This window comes from Lutjanus erythropterus, chromosome 17, assembly GCF_056507025.1.
Source record: "Lutjanus erythropterus isolate fLutEry1 chromosome 17, fLutEry1.hap2, whole genome shotgun sequence".
NCBI classification, from domain to species: domain Eukaryota; kingdom Metazoa; phylum Chordata; class Actinopteri; order Lutjaniformes; family Lutjanidae; genus Lutjanus; species Lutjanus erythropterus.
This window is the reverse complement of record NC_139333.1, coordinates 10,959,089-10,985,175: the sequence shown is the minus strand read 5'-3', so window position 1 is coordinate 10,985,175 and position 26,087 is coordinate 10,959,089. Positions and strand designations below refer to the sequence as shown.

At 39.8% G+C, this 26,087-nt stretch overlaps 1 protein-coding gene across 2 annotated transcripts in view; it reads left to right on the top strand.

Moving 5' to 3' along the window:
- trrap (transformation/transcription domain-associated protein) overlaps positions 1 to 26,087 on the top strand; it is a 94,658-nt gene that overhangs the window by 14,811 nt on the left and 53,760 nt on the right. The window contains exons 22-43 of one of the 2 annotated variants that reach the window (XM_084741522.1): positions 693 to 892; positions 1,195 to 1,412; positions 1,802 to 1,999; positions 2,198 to 2,458; positions 2,700 to 2,861; positions 3,166 to 3,262; positions 3,601 to 3,722; positions 6,052 to 6,222; positions 6,954 to 7,022; positions 8,681 to 8,701; positions 9,256 to 9,375; positions 10,480 to 10,599; positions 10,896 to 11,060; positions 11,265 to 11,446; positions 12,071 to 12,269; positions 16,386 to 16,514; positions 18,295 to 18,561; positions 18,971 to 19,177; positions 22,263 to 22,421; positions 22,801 to 22,938; positions 24,245 to 24,355; positions 25,203 to 25,349. In XM_084741522.1, coding sequence (XP_084597648.1) covers positions 693 to 892; positions 1,195 to 1,412; positions 1,802 to 1,999; positions 2,198 to 2,458; positions 2,700 to 2,861; positions 3,166 to 3,262; positions 3,601 to 3,722; positions 6,052 to 6,222; positions 6,954 to 7,022; positions 8,681 to 8,701; positions 9,256 to 9,375; positions 10,480 to 10,599; positions 10,896 to 11,060; positions 11,265 to 11,446; positions 12,071 to 12,269; positions 16,386 to 16,514; positions 18,295 to 18,561; positions 18,971 to 19,177; positions 22,263 to 22,421; positions 22,801 to 22,938; positions 24,245 to 24,355; positions 25,203 to 25,349 — 3,463 coding nt within the window. The remainder of the gene's footprint in view (positions 1 to 692; positions 893 to 1,194; positions 1,413 to 1,801; positions 2,000 to 2,197; positions 2,459 to 2,699; positions 2,862 to 3,165; positions 3,263 to 3,600; positions 3,723 to 6,051; positions 6,223 to 6,953; positions 7,023 to 8,680; positions 8,702 to 9,255; positions 9,376 to 10,479; positions 10,600 to 10,895; positions 11,061 to 11,264; positions 11,447 to 12,070; positions 12,270 to 16,385; positions 16,515 to 18,294; positions 18,562 to 18,970; positions 19,178 to 22,262; positions 22,422 to 22,800; positions 22,939 to 24,244; positions 24,356 to 25,202; positions 25,350 to 26,087) is intronic. The other variant, XM_084741523.1, reaches the window with a different exon arrangement.

Genomic DNA, 26,087 nt, shown 5'->3' with positions numbered 1-26,087 from the left:
TCATTGCCTCAGTATTTGGTCACTGTAGGTACAACCTTTCAAACAAGAAAACAAGATGCATAGAGCAAATCATGAAATGCCAACTGGAGAGATTGCAGCAGTGTTGGAGGGGCAGCCCCTTGAATGAGTGAGGGGCATTTGATCTGACATTCTGTCAACCACGTCACCTCCCTACTTTCTCCACCCGCCATGTTCCTCACTCACATCTTTCCTCTCAAGCCCCCCTCTCTTTGTCTCTCACCCTCCCTCCACTTCTTCTCTCTACTCCTCCAAAGAGTAGTCTTTTAAATGGCAATAATGAAATGAAGCGATCCATCAGGTCTGCCCCTGGCGTGTGGCATTATAAAACACAAGCTCAAGCATGGAGAAAACAGCTGCTCAATCACACCACGGCCCAGTTGCCTTCAGCAGCAGTAAATAACAAAAATACCAACAGGGGACAAAGAGGGAGGCAGAGGAATAGAAAGGCAGAAGGAGCTAAGAGAAGAGAGGAAAATTTAAAGACAGAGAATCAGGGTTTGGGGACTGCAGACAGGAAATGGACTTGGATCTTTATTTTGAAATCTTGAATGGGCTGAACACAAACCATTAAATGATTTTTGAGCTTAAACAAAGTCTCAGTACCATTGCCACATGTTATTATATTGCCTTTGTTAATGTGTAATTCATTGCATTGCTTTCTCCCCCATTAGCTTCACAGAAAAGTGGATCCCCAGTGTCATCATTTCTCACCGCTACAAAGCACAAGACACACCTGCCCGCAGAACTTTTGAACAAGCCCTGACTGGGGCGTTCATGTCTGCTGTGATAAAGGACCTGAGGCCCAGTGCGCTCCCCTTCGTGGCCAGCCTTATTCGCCATTACACCATGGTCGCTGTGGCTCAGCAGTGTGGTGAGGGACCGGTGCTCTTCATACTCTCTACATCTAATATTAGCTTTTTGTTTTGCCCTGGCATTGGCAGCTCTTCCCAGCTGCACAAGAAAATCAGTCACTTTCCACTTTTGTCTTTTCTCTGGCTTTATTAAAATTCTGTCTTTTTCATTTTGCATTTGATGCAAGATACAAAACAATTTTAAAGTCACATTGTACTAAAACACATCAGTGTAGCTCTAACATCTTTTAATCTATATTAAAATTCACAAATTTCCCATTTAATGTAATTTCTTTCGTCTTGTCTTCCTCCCTAATCCCAGGTCCGTTTTTGCTGCCATCCTATCAGCTTGGCAGCCAGCCAAGCACAGCCATGTTTCACAGTGAGGAGAATGGCTCAAAGGGAATGGATCCGCTGGTTCTGATTGATGCCATAGCTATCTGCATGGCGTATGAAGAGAAGGAGCTGTGTAAGATTGGAGAAGTGGCCCTGGCTGTCATCTTTGACGTGGCCAGCATCATCCTTGGCTCCAAGGAGAGGGTAAGTCACTGAAAGAAGTGTGTTGGAGGGTTCACGTGTGTGAATGTAATAAAAACATGAGCACTTAATGGTCATTTTGCCAGTTGTTATGTAGCTGTGGTTAACTGTGTCGGCCATTAATATAACTTAGGAAATGCTTTCACTCTAACTCACTCACACTCTCTCTCTGTAATGTTCAGGATCAAGCTACTGAAAATAACTATTTTGACAGACTGATTACTTGCATTTACATATTTGAGTTTAAATGAAACTTGAATGCATTTTTAATCAAATGCATTGGGTTTTGTCATTTCATAAATATTCCTCTGTAGTTGACATATGTTTTCATTTGTGTGTCGTTTTTAAATGAGAAGCAGTTAATCATCCAGGCCTCTTGTTTAAATCTTCAGGCGTGCCAGCTGCCCTTATTCTCCTACATTGTGGAGCGTCTGTGCGCCTGCTGCTATGAGCAGGCCTGGTATGCCAAGCTTGGTGGTGTGGTGTCCATCAAGTTCCTGATGGAGAGACTTCCTCTGATCTGGGTGCTGCAGAACCAACTCACCTTTCTTAAGGCCCTGCTTTTTGTCATGATGGACCTCACCGGAGAGGTGAGAGGAAATTACGGAATAATTTCAAAAGGAGTAAATGATTTGGAAGATTTACTTACATTTGTTGTTGACTTTTTCTTCACATGATGTTTTACAAAGGCTTGCAGCTTGTGCAGTGTGGCAACTTTGCTCCTGTATGTCACCACTGTACTCTGACTGCAGCGGCATTGTACTTACTACCTTATTGATTTTCATAAGGTGTCAAATGGAGCAGTGGCCATGGCTAAGACCACCCTGGAGCAGTTACTTGTGCGCTGTGCCACTCCACTGAAAGATGAAGAAAAGACTGAGGAGCTGCTGGCTGCCCAGGACAAGTCTTTCCGCATGGTCACACATGACCTGGTCAGAGAGGTCACCTCCCCGAACTCGACTGTCAGAAAGCAGGCCATGCACTCCCTGCAGGTGCTGGCCCACGTCACTGGCAAGAGTGTTACCGTCATCATGGAGCCACACAAAGAGGTGAAACCAAGGACTGTCAAGTTTTCTGTAACTGTATATCTTGATTTCATGCTGTAATAGACAAATGTTTTGTGTAAAATGTGCCTTTCTTTTTAGTCTCAGTACAATATAGGTTTCTGAGTGATAACCCTGGACTCATGCCTTCTGAGACTCTCAGTTTTGAAGCAAAACTTGATTGAAGTATAATATGTCTTTGCTTCCACATGAATTGATTGTTTTCATTGGGTTTCCTTCTCTTTAGGTGTTGCAAGATATGGTTCCTCCCAAGAAACACCTGCTCCGCCACCAGCCTGCCAATGCCCAGATTGGCCTGATGGAAGGAAACACCTTCTGCACTACCCTGCAGCCACGTCTCTTCACAATGGACCTCAATGTCATGGAGCACAAGGTCTTCTACACAGAGGTATGCAAGATGAAGTCACTGACGTGACTTTTGTCCTCTTAATTTTTATCACATGTACATCATTTTGTTATTATTTAATGACATTTACATTTAATGACATATTGCACAGTGTCATATGTTGCAAAGCCATCTGCATATAGAATATAGAAATGTATGTGAATCCACCTTAAACAGTGGACTCTATTTAACAAAAATCTATTAAATTAGCACTTTTATCACTGTTATTATTGACCTGATATTTGTGTGTGTGTGTGTGTGTGTGTGTGTGTGTGTGTGTGTGTGTTTTTTTCCCCTTTCTGTCTAGCTGTTGAATCTGTGTGAAGCAGAGGATGCTGCTCTGATGAAGCTGCCCTGTTATAAGAGCCTCCCCTCTCTGGTTCCCCTCCGCATCGCTGCTCTCAGTGAGTAGGCCATGCTAAACTATATATTGGTTCCTTGTATTGTTGGAAAATTGCAAGTGACGCTTGTTCCTCTTTTGCGTTCTTTGCAAGTCATTCTGGATGAAGCTAAATATATAGAATTGGTAATTCATTATAATTCGATAGTGTGAGTACTATCATGTTAGCAGAGACTGTTTTGTTCATTGTTGCTGACAATATTTTGGCTCCATCTTTTAAAAAAAAAATCTCTGTGTGAAGTGAACTATCATATTAAAATTGTAATATTGTTTAAATAATGTGACATGTTTCTTGTTTGGTAGGAAGTGTTGAGTGAGACTCATGGTTTCTTTTCTCTTTAGATGCCCTGGCAGCCTGTAATTACTTACCACAGTCCAGAGAGAAGATCATTGCTGCCCTGTTTAAAGCCCTCAACTCCACCAACAATGAACTGCAGGAAGCAGGAGAGGCATGCATGAGGAAGGTCGGTGCAATGTCTCTCATCCTTTTCGTGTTGCTTTGTAATTGGTTTAGATTTTGGGTGCACATTATATCATGACTTACAGGAAATCCTACAATTATAATTGCTTTCACCCCTCAAACACATCATCTTTAAGCGTATCCTGATCCTTTTTGGTATTGAAGGACACTTTTCAGGAGTGAACAATTTCTCATATTTCCAAAAGCACTGTCAACTTTAGGGCTGCTTCTAATAATTAATCTCTTGGGTAATTTTTCAATTAATCTATCGATTAAGTTATTGATTGATCAACTTATTATTTTTGTTATTATTCAGTTATTTAACTATTTGCCTAATTTTACATCCTATACAATAGTTTCCATGTCAGATGCCTGATCAGCGAAGTACTGGACCTCAAATTCAAAAGGAGCTGTGATGCATATCACTTTAATCACTAACACTGTCAACCTTTTACTGAACTGAAAAATCAGTATTTTGAGTTAAAACTTAGTCATATGTGTATAAGATGATCACTGGCAGTGTATTTTTGCATCTGTGTGAGCCAAAGGAAATACTTTTCGTTGTTTTTCTGCAGACTGAAACTAATTACAGAGCGCCTTTAATGCCAGTTTTAGTCATTTCTTTGTCATGTGTGGCTGATAAACAGAATACAAAGTACTAAACTTCAGATTAATACTGTTAGATGACACATGGTATAAAGTTAACAGCAGTGGTGCGGACATCACTTTTAACTTGGGTTTGATGTAGAAATATCTAGAAAATCTGACTTCTACTAACACAAACATCAATGTGTTTTCGTAATCAGTGATGTTGATTACGTTGATGAATTGTGCTTGTCAACTTACACAGCACTCAACAAGAAAAAATGCTGTTTTTTTATGATTTTTGATATGGTTTACATCCAAAATCTCAAAGCTGTGGAAAATTTCAGCTCAGCTGCATTTTGAAACCTCTGAACAAATTTTCATCTGCACCACCTATTGCAATATGTTTGTTAACTTTGTTAACTGTCTTTTATCTCACTCTTATCTTTGCATCTTTGTCTTGGCTTCCAGTTTATTCTTGAATTGATCTGAAATTAATTTCAAGTGTTTATTGATTAAATAGGAAACTCAGTCTTGTGTTACATCACTCACTTCAGCTGCAATTCCCTTTGAGCAAGACCACAGCCTGAGACCCACAGACATGACCTTTCTAAATCTGGATTAAAGACTGTGCCCTTAAGCTAACAAGTGGTCTACCCAAGATCAGATTAGTGAATTTTTGGGCACCCTTTAAATCCTTTTTAATACTACATTTTCTACACCTTTGCAATAGCCTTCTACTGTGTCACCCTCATGATTTCCACCTTAATTTATCTATGGTATCATTTGCTATTATGGTATTTTGTTTAACTTGTTATGCATGTTTTGTTTTCTGAGTATAGTTTTTTATTATTTTGTTTTCCATTATCCTCTTCCTTCCTTCTTCATTAGTCTTTTATCTGTATAACTCGTCATTTGCCATCTTAGGAGTTCTTTGTTAAGCTTCCCCTCATACCATTTCCCCACCCAGTTATCTTCATATGGACCTCCCTCTGCTTTATCACACTCTTCCTGAACCATTCCTGCCCCTATTCATCAAAGTATCCATACAGTCTTACTCTCTATCCATCTACCCCAAGCTCTTTGTCTCCTTTTCCTTCCATTTCTGTGTCCTTCATTTTCTTTCTTCACCACCGTCACTCCTTTTCACTATCTTGTGATTTTTATTTTTTTTTTGCCTAGCCATTCTCTGCTCTCTCCATTCTTTCATCTCTGCCCTGCTAGCACTAATGAGCGTTGCCATGGCCCGATCGATACAGGATGGAGTGTTTGTTCTCAGCACTGAGAGGAAAATGAATGTGGCTGCCATGCATCATTCCCTCCCAACTGTGTGAGGGTGTGTGCGTGTGTGCGTCATCAGTGTTTGGTGTTGGCATGTGTGCTTGTCTATGGCTGGTCATGCCCTCATTTGAGTGGCCTTAGTTTCTTAATGGAGACACAGGGGGTAGCAAGCAATCCATGGGGTGAGAAAACCTGACAAGGCCAGGTCTGATGTAGAGAAAAACATGATTTGTGGAAGGGAAATGATGTTTTTTAACACATTGGGGGAAAAGGATCTGGTCACAGATCTGGATAATACTTAAAAGCTTTAGCAGATATTTAAGATTTGACGATATAAGAACCAAACTGAATTCAAAGTTGTAGAGGCATACCTACACCTTAGATCTTTCAACAACACTATCTTGTTTCTTTTACAATACTAATTTTAACAGTTACTGTTAATGATGATACCTTGTGGTCTTTTTTAGTTCCTGGAAGGTGCAACTATCGAGGTGGACCAGATCCACACTCACATGCGACCCCTACTGATGATGCTGGGTGACTATCGCAGCCTGACGCTCAACGTGGTGAACCGCCTCACCTCTGTCACACGCCTTTTCCCCAACTCCTTCAATGACAAGTTCTGTGATCAGATGATGGTGAGAAATTTCAGTCTCTGTCCTTCCCCTTCTCCTCATCTCAAAACATCTTTTCAGATCACCTGACAGCAAGGCAACCAAAGCTTTTAACTAGGGCTGTGTATTGGCAAGAATCTGGCAATATGATATGTATCACAATATATTGCGATTCTGTAAGCAAAGTGATGTATTACTTTAAAAAATATATATTATGTCGGTATAAAGAACACCACCAAAAGTTTATTTTTTTTTTTTACAATCAGAACAGTGACGGTTAAGAACACTGTTAGGGGGTTTAAACACAACACAAAATGAACCGTTACCATAAATCTTTGCATGCATCACAATGTCATGATACAGTATTTTTGAGAATCAATACATTATCAGAAAACCTTACGTTGCAATACTTAAGTATATCAATATTTTCTTACACCCCTACGTTTAACTGTGGCAGTGTTGATGCTAGACTTTAAGCTGTTTATTTTTAGAATATCTAAATATTTGATCATTCTTAAAGTTGAAAGTTTTTTGAAGACTAGGTGTAAATGTGAGAAAAATTATATATGCCATTTCTCTGTGAAATGATCAATTAAAAGTGTATTATACTAAAATATTTTTATTAAAAAAAGTTTTGCAGCAGAGATATTGTTTATGAGGTGAAAAATATTTCTTATTACTTGAATTTCTTGAGTAAATATTTGGTCCTTGTCGGTGCCAAGTTTAGTCTCAATATTTCTCTCTGTCTTTTTCAGCAACACTTGAGGAAGTGGATGGAGGTAGTTGTGATAACACACAAGGGAGGCCAGCGCAGTGATGGCAGTGTAAGTATATACAGTTCAGACGGAGCCATACACACTGTACAGTACTGAGAAAATTAATACAAATGTTAAGCTTTAATTACTGATAAAATGTAGATGTGTGTTGTTTCTTCAATCCGCTTCTGCAGAAATCTTGTTTGAATGCAGTAAAGAAGCAGCCATAGCCTATAGGCAGCAGGTCAATACTAGAGCCAGATGTATTGGTCAGCAGATACTGGCATGTCACAGCTAAATCCATCTGTTTTGGTATCTGTGCATATGTTGTGTGATATGCGCTGATATGAAAACTTTTTTTTTTTTTAAAGGGCATAATGCAGATTTTTTTTGTTTTATTGGCGGCATTTTCTGTATATTTGATCCCTTTTCTTAATTCAAGTTAAATATATAGAACTATTTGTACTGTTTTTTTGTACTTAATTTAGGTTCATTAATAATTAATTTCAGTGGTATAAATTAATACCAGTGAAATTTTATTTCAATGCCCTGATGTCATTTTGGCCAATAATATATCTTGTTGAACTGAAAAATATCCTGCCATCATTACATATCTTTGTCACAAGTGGTGAATAACATTTGGAGTATCATTACAATATCAGCCAATATAACGATATCAGAATTTATTTTTTACTCCCCAATATTGTTATAGGCCCCAAAAATCCAGTATCAGTTGGGCTTTTGTCAATACAGCTGAGGACTGGCATATTTTTTGTTCAGTTGACCTGTCCTGCCTACATAGCACTCAGAAGGGGGCAGATAATTGCCCCTTATACACACAAAGCCGTGGTCACATGTAGTCAACACCTCCTCTATGTGGACTCCTCCCAGATGAGTTGTGAGTGGCCATATTACAATCAATGATTAATTAGGCGCCAGGCAGGCGGTGGTGGGCCCAGCGCTGCGTCTCCTCATTATCTCCCCGACAGATAACCTTGTAAAGGCAGAGAAAAGGTGAGAGCGAAGGAGGGGGAAAAAAACAGCTGCCTCTCCCTCATAGAAATAATGCCCATTTTTTCCTCCCTTCTCTTTATGTGAGTTCATCCTGCCGCATCTCAAAATGGTGTGTTTAATTAGATGCAAATTGGCCCTTTGTCTTTCCCTCCCTCCAAGTTGTGGTCTTTGTGTGTGTTGACAGCAAGGCTGGCAGCGACAATAAAGCCAGGGTCAGGAGGTCAATTAACTAAACCTGATAAAGACAAAAACTGTTGGATGAGGGACAGAGCAGGACCGGGCAGGATGGCCTGAAGGCATGTAGACATGAAAGAGGGTTTTGACAGAGAGGAGTAAAGAGGTCTGAGGAAGAGGAGTAAAGCCCTCCTATGAAAGGATTTTTTTAAAAAATTTGACTGAAAGGGTTTAACAAAAACAAAATGTCAGTTTCTGTATTAATGACCTGATATCTGTCAGAAGAGTGTTTTAACTCCAAATGCCACAGATTCTCTAACGTTCCAGTATGGCCCCTGCCCTGTCATGCACCCGCTGCTGAGAAAAGTTGTTCCCGAGGTCACTTGTAAAGGTTGCTGCCATCTCCCCATTCATTTCATTATCACCCTGTCTTATCTGCTCACCTTCCATATGGAACAAAGACAGACAACACACAATCACACAAAAATGCACACATACTGCTCTGCTGACTCTGATCATTGTCTCCCGTTCCGGTACAGCCTGCGTTGGAGGGCGTTGAGGTGAGATGTGACCTGGTGTTGCGCCCTCTGTTGGTGACTCTCTGTCAGTGATTTTAAATCTAGTTGAACCAATGTCGTGCTGGTGACTTGAACCAATGTTGTGGTAGTGGTGCTGGTGGATTTGCCCTGTACTTCTGTGTCCGTGTGTTTGTGGTCGTCCTCAGAAATGTTACTGTCATCTCAGCCTTGCTCTAACCTCACATTCTGACTGTTTTAGAAATGTCGAATTCTCCCCATTTCCCTATGACTTTTTCCACTCCTAAGATATCACTAATACAAGGTTGATGAGAATTATTATAAAAACAGTCCTTTATTTGTTTGTACCCTGTGCGGATGTAATCCAGAACTCATGCGAGTATGGTGCGCACGACTACCTAATGAACACAGATTGCATTTTGAGTCGTTTGACTAAAATTCATCCTCGTCTTTCCACAGTGGCCGTCCATCAAGACTGTCTGTCAGAAGTTTTGTCCGTGTCCAATTTCATAATCTCTCCAAGAGTTTCACTCACTCCTCTCTTTCCTCCACTCTTTGTCTCTGACTCTTTTCTTTAGGAGATGAAGATCTGTTCTGCCATCATTAACCTTTTCCACCTCATCCCAGCCGCACCTCAGACTCTAGTCAAACCTCTGCTGGAGGTGGTCATGAAGACAGAGAGGGCCATGCTCATAGAGGTAGGACACCAACTCCACTCTTTAGATGGACTTGTAGCAATTGTCGTGCCCTGTTTTAAAAGTAGAAGGCCTGATGCAGCGACCTTCTCTGTGTTCAATTTTTACATTTAATTTTAAATATTTACCAGTATTATTTATAAATGTATTAAGTTATATTTTGACTTGTCTGATAACCTTTTATTGCGTTACGTCAGTTTCTGGGCTCCACAGATGCTTTGTCTGACCAACAGTCAGAAACCCCTAAACTACTGAATTTAAGATGATATAAAATGGGTAAAATGGCACGTTAAACATGTAAAATGACTCTTTTCAAAGGCCTTGTACTCGTATGTATACAAATACTTGGCCAAGAAAGCCGATTCTGATTCTTTAACTGTTTCTGGTTTCTGTTTCTTCTGGTGCAAATGTTCAGTAGCCTCCCCAAGCAATAAAGCTAGCAAAAACACAGATTATTATTAGTATTTTTATACACATTTAAATAATAAGAACAATAATAATTATATATGTATATATGTATATACACAAACAATTAGTGGTCTGTGAAAACAGACGGATAGAAAACAGAAAGTATCCCAGAAATCAATGTGTACTAACAAAATAAGAACAAATTGTGGATATAAACGAAAATAAGAGTAAATTTGTTTGTGTATTTTCCTGCATGAGGCCCCATTAAAGCTGTTGGTGGATTACTAAAGTAATCAAAGAGCACTATTCAAACAGTGATTCAAGAATTATAGACAACAAGTACATTTGAACAGGATGTGTTGAGTGCTTTCTAGGGACTGATTCATTGTAATGTACCTTGACACTTACAAGAGCAGTTGTGTCATGTAGATGAAGGAAGCAAGAAAAGAAGTTTGGTCTTATTTGATGATGAGTAGTCATGTGATTAGTTATGTGATGTACTGCTTGAAAAAGATTCAGTGATATTTTTAAGACATTTTTTGTGAAGTAAGAAATGCGTGATAATTTTACAATATATGCTTAAACTCTCTTGATGATTTCTTGATTTTAGTTTTTTACAAGAATCTAAATCTTCATCATCCTTTTTCTGTTTTCTTTGCTATTTCTCACCTCTTCCCTCACTCATCGCTCCTGTGCCAGGCCGGCAGTCCATTCAGGGAGCCTTTGATCAAGTTCCTGACACGTCACCCATCTCAGACAGTGGAGCTGTTCATGATGGAGGCTACACTCAACGACCCCCAGTGGAGCCGCATGTTCATGGTTAGACACTGGCAGCTCTAAGTAGCAGCCCCTTCAGGCTTTTCATTGGCATAGCTGCCATCAAAACAACATTTTGCTGCCTCAGCAATGGGCTATAATCAGGGATACATTGTGTGTTATGGCCCAGTGGTCCTGTTTACACTAAATTAAGATGGATTGCTCGCAGTAAAATTTTTAATTTTCTTTATCATTACTATAAACTTGTTATTACAGTTCTTGACCAAGTGCAGCAAACATGGTTCTTTATAGTCTAATTTTGGCCTGTACTTACAGTATCTGTATGTGTTCATGTGCAGAGTTTCCTGAAACACAAAGATGCCAAGCCACTAAGAGACGTGCTGGCCTCTAATCCCAACCGCTTTGTGCCCCTGCTGGTTCCCGCTGGCACTGCAGCAACTGTTCGACCTGGATCTCCCTCCACCACTACAGCCAGGCTGGACCTACAGTTTCAGGCTATCAAGGTATGCATATTTTCATTACAATTCATTTTTCATCCTGTACACATGCTTATTACCCATAACATCTGGTGTCAAGTGTATGCTGTATTTGTGTAAAACTAACCCTCATGTGTCAGTGGTGCTTAATCCTCATCTGAATATTACAAAACTCTCAGTAATTAATTACATGACTTCTAACCTTTTTTGGACTACATCACCCCTGACCAGATCATCAGCATCATAGTGAAGAATGATGAGGGTTGGCTGGCAGGGCAGCACTCCCTGGTCAGTCAGTTGAGGCGAGTATGGGTCAGCGAGGCCTTCCAGGAGAGACATCGCAAAGACAACATGGCTGCCACCAACTGGAAGGAGCCCAAGCTGCTGGCTTACTGCCTGCTCAGCTACTGCAAGTATGTAAATTAGTTCAAATTGTAATGGGGTTGAGACTTGCCTAAATATTTTACAAAGTTGTCGCAAGAACTGAAAGTGGACATTTCATACGAAAATCTGTTTTAGGAAATGATGACAAACAATATCTCTAAACAGCCACTGTGGACACTGGCCTAATAATGCCACCAGTAGAGTGTAAAACTTTTTGATGACTTAAGTGACCCTTTGAGTTTTAAATATATATATTCAAGTTATTAGCTTGTGTAAGGGCTACAAGTTAATAATGCACATTTTTAAAGTTGGTGCAGTTTCTAACTAACTAACTTAATGGCATTCCAATCATGGATGACCTTCTCACCCTTCCTCTCTGTCTGAGCACAGAGAAAGTGCTAAAACACTTGGTGTGCGAGGCACTTAGCAGATGTTTATTTTAGACCCTGCAATTAACCCCCAAACACTCCAGCCAGTAATTTTAGAGTGTATGTGTTGAGTTGACCTTCTTTTGATAAACAGAGTAAAAAACTGGCTAATTACCTGACTCACATCCCAAGATTATTTGAAAGTTTTGTACAATATCACTGTTGTGGACATTAGACATATCTCTGTCTGTGTACTGAACTTTTGACCACTCATCTCCTCAATAGGTGTAACTACTCAGAGATCGAGCTGCTGTTCCAGCTGCTACGGGCCTTTACAGGTCGCTTCTTGTGCAACATGACCTTCCTGAAGGAGTATATGGAAGAGGAAATTCCCAGGAAGTACTCCATTGCCCAGAAACGGGCCCTGTTTTTTCGCTTCGTTGAGTTCAATGATCCACACTTCAATGATGAGCTGAAAGCTAAGGTATGTACACCGGCAAACAGAGCAGGAAAGTTAATTCATGACCACATTCTACACTGAAATCCCAAATTCTTTCTGCCAATATTGCAAACCATCTTACTAGGAAATGTGGAAAAATTTCCAGTATTTTGCTGGTGGGAGATGCTTAACACTAAAACAAACCCACCATTTATGAGTTGAAACAAGAAGAGAATAAAGTGTCAGAATTTGTAAATGGAGTTGCATGTGAGAATTGGGTATATTCAATGAAACTTTAATGTATCAATGGACAGATTGAGGACCCTGCAGTTTTGCTGTTTCTTTTTGGTCTTTTTTGGTCTTATAAGCCTTGCTAAAGAATAAAATACATTTTAAAATACATATTTAATTAAATATGCTAATTTAAAACAGTAGGGCACATGTAGGCTTTTATTGAGAGACTTTTTGCATTGTACTGCAAAAAAAGTGAAATCTTGGATCGAGAATTGTTTTTCAGACCTAAATGTAATTATGCATTATAAATTATGTTGCAAAATTCTCTGAGCGTCTCCTCAGCTTGCTTACTTTGCTTCCTCGGTGTGGGACCTGATCTGTGTGACTTTTATGGTTGGTGTGTTTTGTACCAGAAGTTCTTTGATGGAGTCAGGAAGGTCATTTTGTCTGGTTCTAGACCCTCAGAGGCTCACAGATGAATGCTTCTGTCCTCTCTACCTGACCTGCTGCTGCAAGCATTACAATCATTTGGGCTGCTTTTTAATTAAGCCCACTCTCCCGCATGCATGCTCTCACGCACACACACACACACACACACACACACACACACACACACACACACACACACACACACTCTTAGCACAGCTGTAACAGGCACACAACCGGGCACAGAGGAGCAACAGCACTGCTGTTAAGTACAAACAGGTCAGTGGGGAAGGCCTGCCCTGGCGCACTATAGCACATAGCCAAATGGCTGTGTGGCAAGAACACACAACTGTACGCACATGGACAGACACACAAGAAGCTGGCAAGTGCACCCTGACCCCCAAATCCAAGGACATACACTTGTGCTTGTGATTCTGCTCACTCCACCCTGCCCTTTTTACTCATGTTCAGTGTGCATTGTTTCAGTGGCAAATGGAACGGGGGAAAAAGAGACAAAATAAAGGCAGCAAGGGAGAGTTCAGCCAGCTCACTGTGCTGTGTCTTTCCAGGGCAAAATGCTGTGTTTGAATTTTTAGCAGAGTAGAGTTCAGGGGCAGCTAGCAGAGCTGCAGCACCCCCACCCCCCATCAGAATTTTGCCCATATTGTTATTTTTCCCTTAATTGTCTTCCTCTGGTGCGCAGCAGATGCTAGCTGTGCGTGTGAGGCACAGAGACACACAGACGGATGGACAGAAAGAGAGGATGTGTTTCTGTGTGATTATGTTTGTGTTGATTGGTGTGCGAGTCATGAGCAAGGGAATGAATGTGGGTGTTACCTCCACTGACATTTAAATAATTGCCTTTAGCATTTTCCCGGAAGCATAATAGCCCAAGGAAGTGTGTGTGTGTGTGTGCTTATATGTTCTCTAGAGGCTGAGATTCTTGTGTCGCATCCCAGGGATTTGGAAGAATATTTCACTTCAAGCGAGTCACAGAGAGGAGTGTGTAAAAGAGAGAGGGAGAGAGACAGTGTGGGACAGCAGCAATGAATCATCTGTGATGGCACAGACTGACCCCATGCTGCTCCTGTACTGCTTCTTTTGTTTTATTCAAATAGTTCTTACGGAAAAGCTTTTGTGCTGCTGCAAAAGTGTTTTGAGTATTCGTGGAATAGATTTCAAGCAGACAAGCAAACAAACAATTGTATGAAATTTATGAAGCACGGCGCATCTGTTTCACATTCTGCTACTTTCATTTTTTTGTTCCTGACATGACATACAGTGTAGCAGAATACTGGTGCTACATGCTGTGCTGGTATCATCTCCTCAGTGGAGATTGAAATCAAACTGCAGTGTTAAGTTGAAACAGAAAACACATATTTTTGTACTTCAGTACCAGTACTTTTACCTGTTTTACACCTGCATGCCTTCAGTCATGTGTGTTAGTGTGAACAACAAAGTGCTAGTTTGTCACTCAGATTTCCTTACTTTTTTATTTCTTATTGACTAATGAAACAATAGCAAAGAAAAATAGTCACAAAGTACTTTTTAAAACATTTTAATAAATACAGCAGTTAAGTCATCTGTATTACAAACAAAGATTAATTACGTTTTTGTTAGCTTGCCTAAGCAGTTAGATTTAAAACAAAACCAGTTGAATAAAATTACGTTATTGAAGCAGAACTGTTGAAATCAACAGTTTACCTTGATTGTGTGGAGTGTGATGTTTCAGTGAAAAAAGATCCTGCAGGTCTTATAAAACTGTTTCTTAAACTATCAGAAGTATTGATACTTCAATACTTTTTTTTAATAAAACGTTTAAATTAATCAGATTCTATACTATAAAAAAGAAAATATCTCTGTGCTCATGCAAGACTTTCACTTGGTCATTTTATTGGTCAGACAATATTATCAGCCTGATATTGGGCTAGCACAGCTTTATCGGTCTATATTGGCATTGGTGTATATGTTGCCTGGTATTGTTTAAAATAATACATACTTTTTAAATATTTATTTATTTATGGTTTTCTTTGTAGGCATCATGTATATTGGATCGTTCTTCTCAATTCAAGTTCTATTTGTTTGTTTTTTTCATTTATAGTTAATCAGCCCCCAAAATCCAGTATCAGTCATGCTCTGCAACTAACCTCTGCGATTAGTAGCACTCAACATTCAAGACTTCTGTGATTACTTCACAATAAAAGCCATACATTATTTACACATTCCTTATGTTTGTGGGGACATAATGCGTATTCTGCCTCTTCCCCCATTGTCACTATCTCCCTCCTATCATGGTTGTGTTATTTTAGTGCCACAAGGGTTCCTCTGTGCACGTGCACACACACACACGCTTGTTATTTGTTTAAGAGTATGGAAATGGGATTAAAGATAATTAAGACACCTGCAGAACAAGATCTAGGCTACTTGCCCGGAGGTATTGTGTGCATACATGTACTAACACACACAGCCTGCATGAGCACAACATCTAATGGCATTACAGAAATAACGCTGTGATCCTCCAGTGATTGATGTCAGTGAGGCTCAGAATTAATAGGAACAGATGAGACTGAAGAACAGACTGGTGCTCCATGCTTTTTCTCTGTGTCTTCATTTAGGCGTGTGTGTTTCTGCATGCGTGTGCGAGTCTATCAACCATGCATGTATGTTGTGCCAAGCGTGTGTGAAAAATGTGCTAATGGAGGAGCACGAACATATGCTGCCACAGCTCGTTCTCCACTGAGCGATGCCCTGTCCTCCTCAATGATGGATTGAATAGGAGGGTTCATTAACAGATAGCAGCTTCTTTAATAAATGCAGTCGTTAGCTATATTGTGGCTGGGTTATTCTGCATTTTACCAGCTAATCAAGCCTTTGTCTTCATCAGATTGCAGATAACAGTCCCTGCAGGTTTCAGGGTGTTAGTAAATTGCACTTTAAGCTTCTTCCTCAGCAATAAAGTTATTACTACTATTATTGTTTTATATATTTTGGTTTTTATACTGATGGATTAATTAAGTGAGGATATTATCATTATTTTCTATGATCTCAAGAGTAGAAATCGTTCTCTTCGCTGATTCTTTAAATGGTACCCCTTTTTTAAATTATCATTGTTTTGCACATTTGACATTGCTGTGCCTCAAGTGTGTCTTTATGCTCCCAAGTTCTTTTTTCCTCTAACGAATCAAAGTTTCTTCCTGTCAATATCAAAATGGAAAGCTGCTGTGTCCCTCTGATTTTAGAATAGATTGTGGAGTAAATTAGTATTTCATCACTTAATTATGTGCCATGGAGAGCTGATCATGTGCAGATTTTTCATTTCTTTGACTTTTGAAAGACCACACCAGGTGATTTCACTGATTAGTTTCTCCTTGCTTGAAGGTGTGCTATCGGTGAAATCATCCACTGTAGCCTTTGAAAACCTGAAGGAGTGAAGGTTGTATATTCTCCTAAATAATTTGGATTGGTAAAATAATTTCAGTGTGTGTTTTTCCTGCTTCATAGGTGCTGCAGCACATTCTGAATCCAGCCTTCCTGTACAGCTTTGAGAAGGGGGAAGGTGAGCAGCTGCTTGGACCGCCCAACCCTGAGGGAGACAATCCTGAAAGCATCACCAGTGTCTTCATCACCAAGGTACACATACACACATACTCAACATCTTTCCTCACATTCAGCCTCCTCACTTCTCCCCCTTCTTCCTTTGGTCATTACTCACCAGTTTGCCTCTCCATCCGTCTCTCTGATTTCATTACCTGCTGCATTTCCTCTCATAATGTCTTATCAGTCCAGCACATCTCCATACTCTCAGTCATCATCAACTAAATTCCACTTAGTCTGAGTCTTATTCTCTCATGTCTTCCACACATTACTTGATCACTTAATTGCTGTCATTCCCGTTTCTCTCTTCTTCCTTGTTGTCTCTTCCATCTGTCTTTGTTTGTTCCTCTCCCTCCCGTTGTCTGACTGGTCCCTCTTTTCCATCACGTTTCATTCAACAGGACAGACTATAATTCCTGGTGTAAATGTCAGGGTGAGACCATGCTAAAGGTCAGCCTGTTTGTTTGTGCTGTGGCAGATCTCATCACTGACAAACACCAGTCCTAATGGCTGCTAATGCCTACTCTACGGTCTGGTTAAAACTCATTTCCTCACTCACCTCCCTGTCTCTGTGAGGTCTCCTCCCTTCTGTACCTCTCTGCTGGGAATTTAGATGGTGGTGGGTGTTTTGAATGGGGAGCTGTATATTTTTTAAAAGCTTCTAAATATGTTAAAAACTATACTATTGCTGTTGTGGTGCACTGTCATTCAAATGAAATTTTTAGATGTAAACATTAGTCAGAAAGTACACTTGGGCAGTTCAGCCAAACAGTATATTCAAAAGAGTGTGTTTCACATGAGGAGCATTAAGTAATTAAAGACTTCTATTCACCTCTGATGTCATCTTGTAAGAAGGACAGACACATCAACATAATTCAGGCCTTTTTATGGAAAAGACTGCATATTAGTTAGAGGGCCAGGCAATAGACAAATATATCAATATCATGTTTGAGACTAGATATTGAGTTAGATTTTGGATATCCTTATACCATGATATGACATATGCGTGTTCTCTTCCCGGCTTTAAAGGCTCCATTGCACTAAGTGATACAATTTTCTGAACTTACTAAACTGTTCTAGCTGTTCTGTTATTTGGCTTTCCGCACGTAGTCATTATATCCACATTACTACTGATTATTTATCAAAAATCTTGTTGTGTTCATATCTTGTTAAAGCACCAATAATCATCCCTACAATATTGTTGCTGGCGATATAATAAATCAATAGCAATAAAAGCAATATATTGAATATCATGATAAAAGACTGTGGAGTTATCTACAGCAGTATACAATAGTTAATTATTTAATTTTGTAAAAGGACTGCTAATGAGTGCTGCATTGTTTTTGTTTTGCATTTGAACCTTGGGTTTTAAGTATTGTTGCATTTTTAATTGTCACAATATTTTTGTGAAGGTATTTGGTCAAAAATTTTGTGTTACTTGATTTTGTTCCTTTCACCCAGTCTTGCTGTTGAGTAGTTTAATTGACAGCAGTTTATCATATTCTAAGTTCATCGTATGTTTGTGCTATTTAAGAACTGGTCTGTTATTTTAGAAAAATGCATGTATTGAGTAACATATCGTATATCAAGGAATAGCTTAAAAATATAGAGATATTATTTATTGTCCAGCCCTAATTTGTTACACAAAACATGTCTTCACCTACAAAAATAATAGTTGATACATTGCTCCAAATTCATTGATCCAAAACTCTGCATATATACAATGCTCACTCTGTGCTATGGGCACCAGCTACTGTACCCACGTCCCCTTCTCTCAACAATCTAAAACCCCACATCTCTTCCGTATGTCTCCAAGGTCCTGGATCCAGAGAAGCAGGCTGACCTGCTGGACTCACTGCGAATCTGCCTGCTACAGTTCTCCACCTTGCTGGTGGAGCACGCACCCCACCACATTCATGACAACAACAAGTCACGCAACAGCAAACTGCGGCGCCTCATGACCTTCGCATGGCCTTGCCTACTGCCCAAAGCCTGTGTGGACCCCGCCTGTAAATACAGCGGACATTTGCTTCTGGCCCACATCATCGCAAAGTTTGCCATTCACAAGAAGATTGTCCTTCAGGTGAGGAGAAAAACAGAGGGCTGAAGACAAAAAAGAGAGATGAAACATGGCAATTTTTTGTAGCAGATGTAAAATAAATCCAGATAAAACAAGCAAAACAAACACTCAGCTGAAATTGGATGACAACAGATGTATAAGACAAAAAATAAGAAAGAACAAGTAATACATAAGTAATACTTGAAGAGAAAATTATATTATAGGGGAGTTGAGGAGATGGTAGCTGTGTGTGTGAAATAGAGAAAGTAAGTTATGTGCTTGCCTAAAAATGTAGTAGTATTCTATCAATGTAATATGAATGTATTGGAAGAGATATAGAGAAGTTGAAGGGGTCATTAAAAGAAAAACTAAGAAGTAGTAGCATCAATGGTACAGGGTAAGGCATATTATAAAGTGTATTTTTTTTCCCCAGGTCTTCCACAGCTTGCTGAAGGCTCACACCATGGAGGCCCGGGCCATCGTACGGCAGGCCATGGCCATCTTGACCCCAGCTGTGCCTGCCCGCATGGAAGATGGCCACCAGATGTTGACCCACTGGACTCGCAAAATCATTGTGGAGGAGGGACACACTGTTCCGCAGCTGGTCCACATACTGCATCTCATTGTTCAGCACTTCAGGGTGAGCCGATATTAAACAATACACACTGAGAAATTAAGAGTTGGTTAATGGTGCACTTCCCTGTCTCAGCCAATAATGATTGTATTGATGCATACGGGTGGGTGGGGCAGACAAAACAGTCAACAAATCTGATTTCTGTCCCTCTAATGTACAATAAGCATGAGAGACTTGTCTGAACACCACACTAAGTAATGCAATTTTAAGGATGACTAATTACTGACTATCAAACATCTTATACTTAAATTTTTATATTTTACACAGCCATTTGTTGCTGCTGCCAGCTCCTGCTCAGTGTGGCTTCAGCAACTGCAGGGAACCTCATAGGAAAAAAAAAAAAACAGTTGAGAAGCTATTTTTGCTGATTATCTGAGTGCCCTGAATTATATGATGCCTCTTAACCAGCAGTAATGGGAATGGAGCATCATCATCAAGTTGGATTATCTTGAATGGCCCAATTAATTTTTTTGAGATTTTTTTGAGAATTTTTAATCACAATTTTCACTCAAACTATTAAAATCATTGTGATGATGTGTCTTTGTTTGGGGAATGTACCAAAAAACATATTTTCTTACATCTGGAGAACAGGATTTGTAGGCCAGGACATATCTGCAGTACTAGACTACTTCATTATAATGCTGTTTTGTGACAAATTGTACCTTTATCAAAAAAATTAAGCTTCTACAGTTTGGATAGTGCAGTTGTCCATTCAGTGCTTTCTGTAATGTTTTGATTACTTGTTCGGCCTTATCCACAACAATGTTTTTGTGCCCCATTGCTTCCTCATCCAAAACTAGATCATTCATCACTGGGCAGTGAGCCTTAATGCACATACAATTCGAGACACACCCTTTTCAGTGCTGATCAGTGGAATCAAAGAGTGCCTGGTCCGTTCACAAGTCACCACCCAGCAAAGGATCATTGGCTTTTATGTTTGCCTTCCTCCTCAAACTTCACAGACACTATCTGCCCTCTTGCTCCTTCAGCTGATGCTCGCCTCACCGGTCAGAAAACGACAGTCTCTTAGCAGAAGACTGACATTTTCCTCAGCTCCCCTCTCTATCTCACTGACAGGCTGCTCTCTCTGGGCCAGATGACTAATCTAATGTAATCACATCAGCATAATTACACTGGGGAGAAGATAATGACAGACAGATGAGAGACTTTGTGCGTGCGCGTGTGTGTTTGATAAAGAAATGGAGAGATTGTGTGCGTGTTTGTCTGTGTGCACACGTGATGGACAGGGCTTAGCCACTCTGTCATTAAGGGGCTGTGAAGCCCTGCTCTATCGACTATAATTACCCTCAAAGTGAGAAGCTTTAATATTCTTTGACACTGGCAACAGCCCTCAGATAGGCATCTCATCTCTTGCTCTTTTGTCTGTGTGCGTCTGTGTGTTTGAGAGTCCCAGTTCAGTTTGCGATGAAGCTAAGTGACTCTTGAGTGTGACGCTTGAGAGTGTGAATTCTCGGGGCTAAGTGTGTGTCATCATGTCCTTGAGACTAAGTGGGAATACGACTTCAGAGTTTGCCTCTTCTGACTCGGGTGTCTCAAAATGATTGAGCACCCCGTTTAACTTTGCATGAGTTATCAACCCAGAATCTAGAGCAAACTATCGGCAGTGTAGTAAAAAATTACAACACATGTAGTTGCCTTTTATTTACTTTTTATTTTTGTCAGCACTGATGATAATGATGGTCTGTGGCCATGCTGACTGGATCTCTTGCAGCAAGATGGAGCTGAAGCGAGGCAGAATTGTAGTCAGTTCAAAGGCTTGTGGTTGTATAGAAAATTCAAATTTTTAGGCATTTGAATGAGCAGGGTGTTCTTGGGAAACCATAAGTTTGGTTCTTTGGGAAGAATTGCATAAGAAAATGAATGCAGCAGCTTTTTGAAATACATATTCCAGCAACAGTGAAGCCAGTCTGATTTATATGTGATGATACAAAAGGTCTGTTTAATATGAAGTTTTGTGAAGGCAGAAGTTCTTTGAAGATTAACAGGGTTACCCCCAGCATAGTTGTTATGCCCAATACTAAGTATCTTTTGACAGGGGCTGGTGGCCAAGTGTCTTTTTTAATGGTGGCTGGCAGGAGCCAACAACAGACTGTTGGCAGCATTATGGGTAAGGCCCTGTAGTTGGACAGTGTACAGTCTTGGAATGCTGTGTTTTCAACAACTGCAAAAGAAAACTGCTGCTTTCCTGACTTGTGAAATTAGATTTTAAATTGACAAATATCATATTTGTAATTCATGGCACAGTTTAAACAGGATCAAAAAGTTATTTGTCTCTTGTCATTGAGGTATATTTTGTCCAAAACAATGTCCCATGGGAGACATCAGAAAAGTACGAGTATGCCTCTCTAGTGCAGTGTAGGGTTTTTAATCAGATGTTGCTGGTGAGTTTTCCAACTATTATATTGATGATTCTAACTGAGCTGGCCGACTGTAGTTATTTTTTTAAAAACATCATAAAAATTCACTCCCTGAAAATAAAATTCTTCGATGCATAGGCCTGGTGGGCCAACAGGCTTGCAATACTCTGGGGGAAACCCTAATATGTGTATGGGTTCACTATCTGGTAGACATGCAAATGGGAAGAAGGAATGTTTTCTGTGTGAGGAATGTTTTTTTTGATGGTCCCACTAGATAGGGATTGTTTGTTGGTAAGGTTATGATCATACAAAATTTAGCACTCCTCCATACTTGGATTCTGCATCTGCTTTCTGCAAAGAGTGGAAGTTTAGGTTGTTGTGAGATGTCCAAATAATGAAAAATGAAAAAAAAGGCTATAAGCTACATTGTCATTTTATGTTGAAGTTTGTGTTGTTTACCAACTAATCTGTCATCTGTTCAGCATGGCTATCACTGCTCATGTGTACTACTTCTGGTTCTTTCTAACTTTGCCATTGGCATCAGTGACCATCTGCCATTGATGAAAATGCAGCAAAGTCTTTTAAACGCCTTGTGTTTAAAATGTCAAATATGAAAGCTTTTGTGAACTAAATTTTCAGTATGCTGGAACACTTATTATAGAATTTTATGTTATTGCTCAATTTTTACTTAGTACTGTCTGATCGCTTTCCAGGTGTACTACCCTGTGCGCCACCACCTGGTGCAGCACATGATCAGTGCAATGCAGCGTCTGGGCTTCACCCCCAGTGTGACCATAGAGCAAAGGAAACTGGCTGTGGACCTGGCTGAGGTGGTCATCAAATGGGAGTTACAGAGGATTAAAGACCAGCAGGTATGTTCATGGATTGCCATAAATTCATATACACACACACAATCTCACAACAACATTCAGGGAAAGAGACTGAACTAAACACAAAAACAGTGTTGTGCTGTAAGGCACCCTGTTGACATAACTGCACAATATTTTATTTTAAATGTAACTAATGGATCATCGTTGACTGAAGAAAAAGTAATTTATTGCACAGATTAAAACATTTTCTTAGTCATATTCTATAAATACCTGTGACTCATAAAGCTATAGGAGCTGGTCAGAAACCTTTAAAAGACATACACACGTGTTTCATTCTGTGAACTGTAATTCTGTTACCTGATGGACTTCACCTCCATCATCCTCTCTCCTCTCCTGTCTGTCCCTGTTGTCTGTGTGGCAGCCGGAGTCTGAGGCTGAAGTAGGGGCTGGCGGCGAAGGGACAAGCGGGGGTGCTGTGAAAAGAGGACTGTCTTTGGAAGCTGCTGCTGCTGGACAAGATGTCAAGAGATTCCGCACGGCTACTGGAGCTGCCGCCACAGTAGGCTCAATCCACCATCATTCAGTTGCCAGTAGATTGTAGCTGTGAATCTCTGTGCCCAGTTAATTTAGCCATATTTGGCTAAACAGTAGTTTAATTTTCTGTGTTATTTTGTACATGCAATATTAACAATTGCCTCTTTTACCTTAAGAGTTTTTACTGGCTGTCCCACACATCTCTGAATGATTACAGAACAGTTTCAAAGATACTTTGATCAAACAGCCATTTTTACATCTTAGACAAAAATTGAGAGATGACAGCACAACAGTTGTTGTTGTAGTTGCCTTAATCGATTTTTCCTTGCAACAGTAATGCAGCCAAACATCTGTTTCATCTCAAATCCCACTGTGATCTGGTGTTTTTGCAGTCTCAAAACTAGATGAGCTTCCTGTGTTGCAAGAAGTGCCTATTCAAAATCTAAATCTGTTGAATTACACTATGTTCAGCCTCATAAAAAATGAATATTTCAAGAGGCCATTTTTATTTAGTTTGTTGTCACAGCCCTCCAGATTTTTAGTTAGGCACCCGAATGATGCTGCCTGACTACATCTTTTCCATTATAGTCAACTGCATGTATGTGCAGCTGTGTTGTCAACTGAACAGCCATGAGTGCACAATGAAAATACAAATAAAGTTGTCCATTCCCCCTTACCTGTTGTACAATAATATTTCTCCTAAGGATTTTTTTTTGTTTTACTTACTGCTGACATATTCAATAACAAAGTTTTGGTCAATCCGACCTTCATCATTGTGGGGGTTTTTTTCGTGTAACATTAACAGAGCCAGTAACGGTTTCTATTTGAATACAACCTCTTGCAAAGCAACTCAAATCACAGAGTGTGCATTTTAAGATGGACTTTATTATAATGTGTTAAAAATTGCTTTAATACTTAACACTAGCACAAGTCTTAGTTGCACTCTTAATGACATTGTTATTTCAAGGGTCTTTTATCTGATGTCAGGAGAAAAATGCAATAGTAGCATTTGTTTCGGCTTGAGCCGAGGAAATGTTAATTGCTCTGTAAATTGCCAGGATAATTATCAGAAAATCATAGTTGCAGCCTACTTTTCACTAAAAGCAATGCAGGCAAAATTCTGACTTTGTGTAGGCTCTTTGATATTCTCCTCTAAGTACTCTGCAGTGTTTGCGCTGCTGTCACAGAATTTTATTGTGAAGTTTTTGTTTAGTTTCTTAGGCACTGAAAGTTTTAAAACTTCTGTTTATAGAATCTTTCTTTTCTCTACATTCAAACATAAAAAGATGGAATATTAATAGTTAATAATTCTAATGTTTTTTTGTGTTTAGGTGTTTGGCCGTAGTCAGTCCATGCCAGGTACAGAGACCATGCTCACCAAGCCTGTCGAGAAACAACATACGGACACAGTAGTGAACTTCCTCATCAGGATTGCTTGCCAGGTAACACCCTCACCATGACCGCCTCACACACAGCACTCCATCTCGCTTTCTCTGTCTCACACACATGCCAGGTACAGATCTACCATCCATAGCGCCTGCCAGGTAGGACACAACTGTCCTAACCCCTCAGTGGTGAAGGTAGGACACACCTGGTGGCTGTCCTAAACGCCTCTACACACACACAAAGACACACATACACACCTGCGTGTGTATGTGTGTCCTTTATGTGTCTCCTCACACAGATGTCCCTTGGTCTAGTGGCAGTGATGACCTTGGTTACAAGCCTGAAATAGTCTGTCGAGAATTCACTCACCTTGACTTTTCCTACTTTCTTTTTTGGGCCAAGCTCCATTCTCACTGTTCATCCAACCATCTCTGCTGAATATAACCTTCTGTATGGCTGCTGGGGATCACTCACTGCTCACAGAGCAGTCTAAAGAAACAATCTTTTTTTATATTCCACTTGATAACAGTGTACTGTGATGATAAATTGATCCCTTTAGAAAAATTGTATCTCTTCACTGGTCTCAGGGATCGCCATCAACCAAAAAAACACAGCATCTAGAGCTGGTGGGGATTCATTGTTTTGCTCAAGGATGTTTTCTGCTGGGTGCATGCTTGTCATCACGAGGGCTTCCTGATTGAAGGACGGTCTCCTCCTGTCTGTGCCACTGTTGAACTCTGCATGAATGAAATTACAAGATATGGCGACAGTTACAGTTCTTGTCTCTTCTTGCCCTGTGTGATATCAGATCTCATCAGGACGCCATGGTGGTAGTGAAGATTTAGACCCGATTGTCATTGATTATGATAATGATCCCAACCTTCCTCCCTGTCTCCTGTTTAGGTGAACGACAGCACCAATGTGGCAGGGTCTCCAGGGGAGCTGCTGTCCCGTCGCTGCGTTAGCCTGATGAAGTCTGCCCTCAGGCCTGACATGTGGCCTCGTGCCGAACTCAAGCTACAGTGGTTTGACAAGTTGCTTATGACAGTGGTAAGATGCCTTATGACTTCAGAATGACTCAATCAGTCTTGTGCCTTATGTAAATAGGAATGCATGATATTTTTTCAGCCGATGTTGATAACCTGCTTCTCATGGCCGATGGCCACGATAAAAATTGTTTAACATTTTATATTTTCAGTCAAATCTTCATTTATTTTTTTAAATTTTTTATTAAAGTACATCAGAAAGTAAACAAGCATACTTGAGCTTTAATTTAATTTACCTAAGAATTCCAATGAAATGCTTTGACATAATCTATCAGATCAGATATTATTATAGTTGATATTTATGGACATAATAAATATGGCTGCAATTATTAATTATTTTCATTGTCGCTTAATCTGTTGATTATTTTTTTTTTTTTTACCTTTTTTTTCAACTGAAAGCATATAAGTATTGAAGTAGTCTACAATTAATTTAATAATGGATACATAATCCTTGCAGCTCTATTAATAAATTTATCCATTATCAGACAATAATTTGTCAGCTCTGATATTTATCATGCATCCCTGCTTAATAGACTGCCTTAATGTTGCATATAGCGACATGTATGCCTTTGTCGGTATTTAACCATTGTTAGTACTGTGTTTCTGCACTGCATTTCCCAGAGATCACTTGTGTCCAGACTTCTTGGATTTTCCATTGATAAACTTTCAGAAGTGTCTGCCTTATCTTTTCTATTTTTTAAATGAGGACTGTTGCTATTAGTCCAAAAAATTTATTTATGCG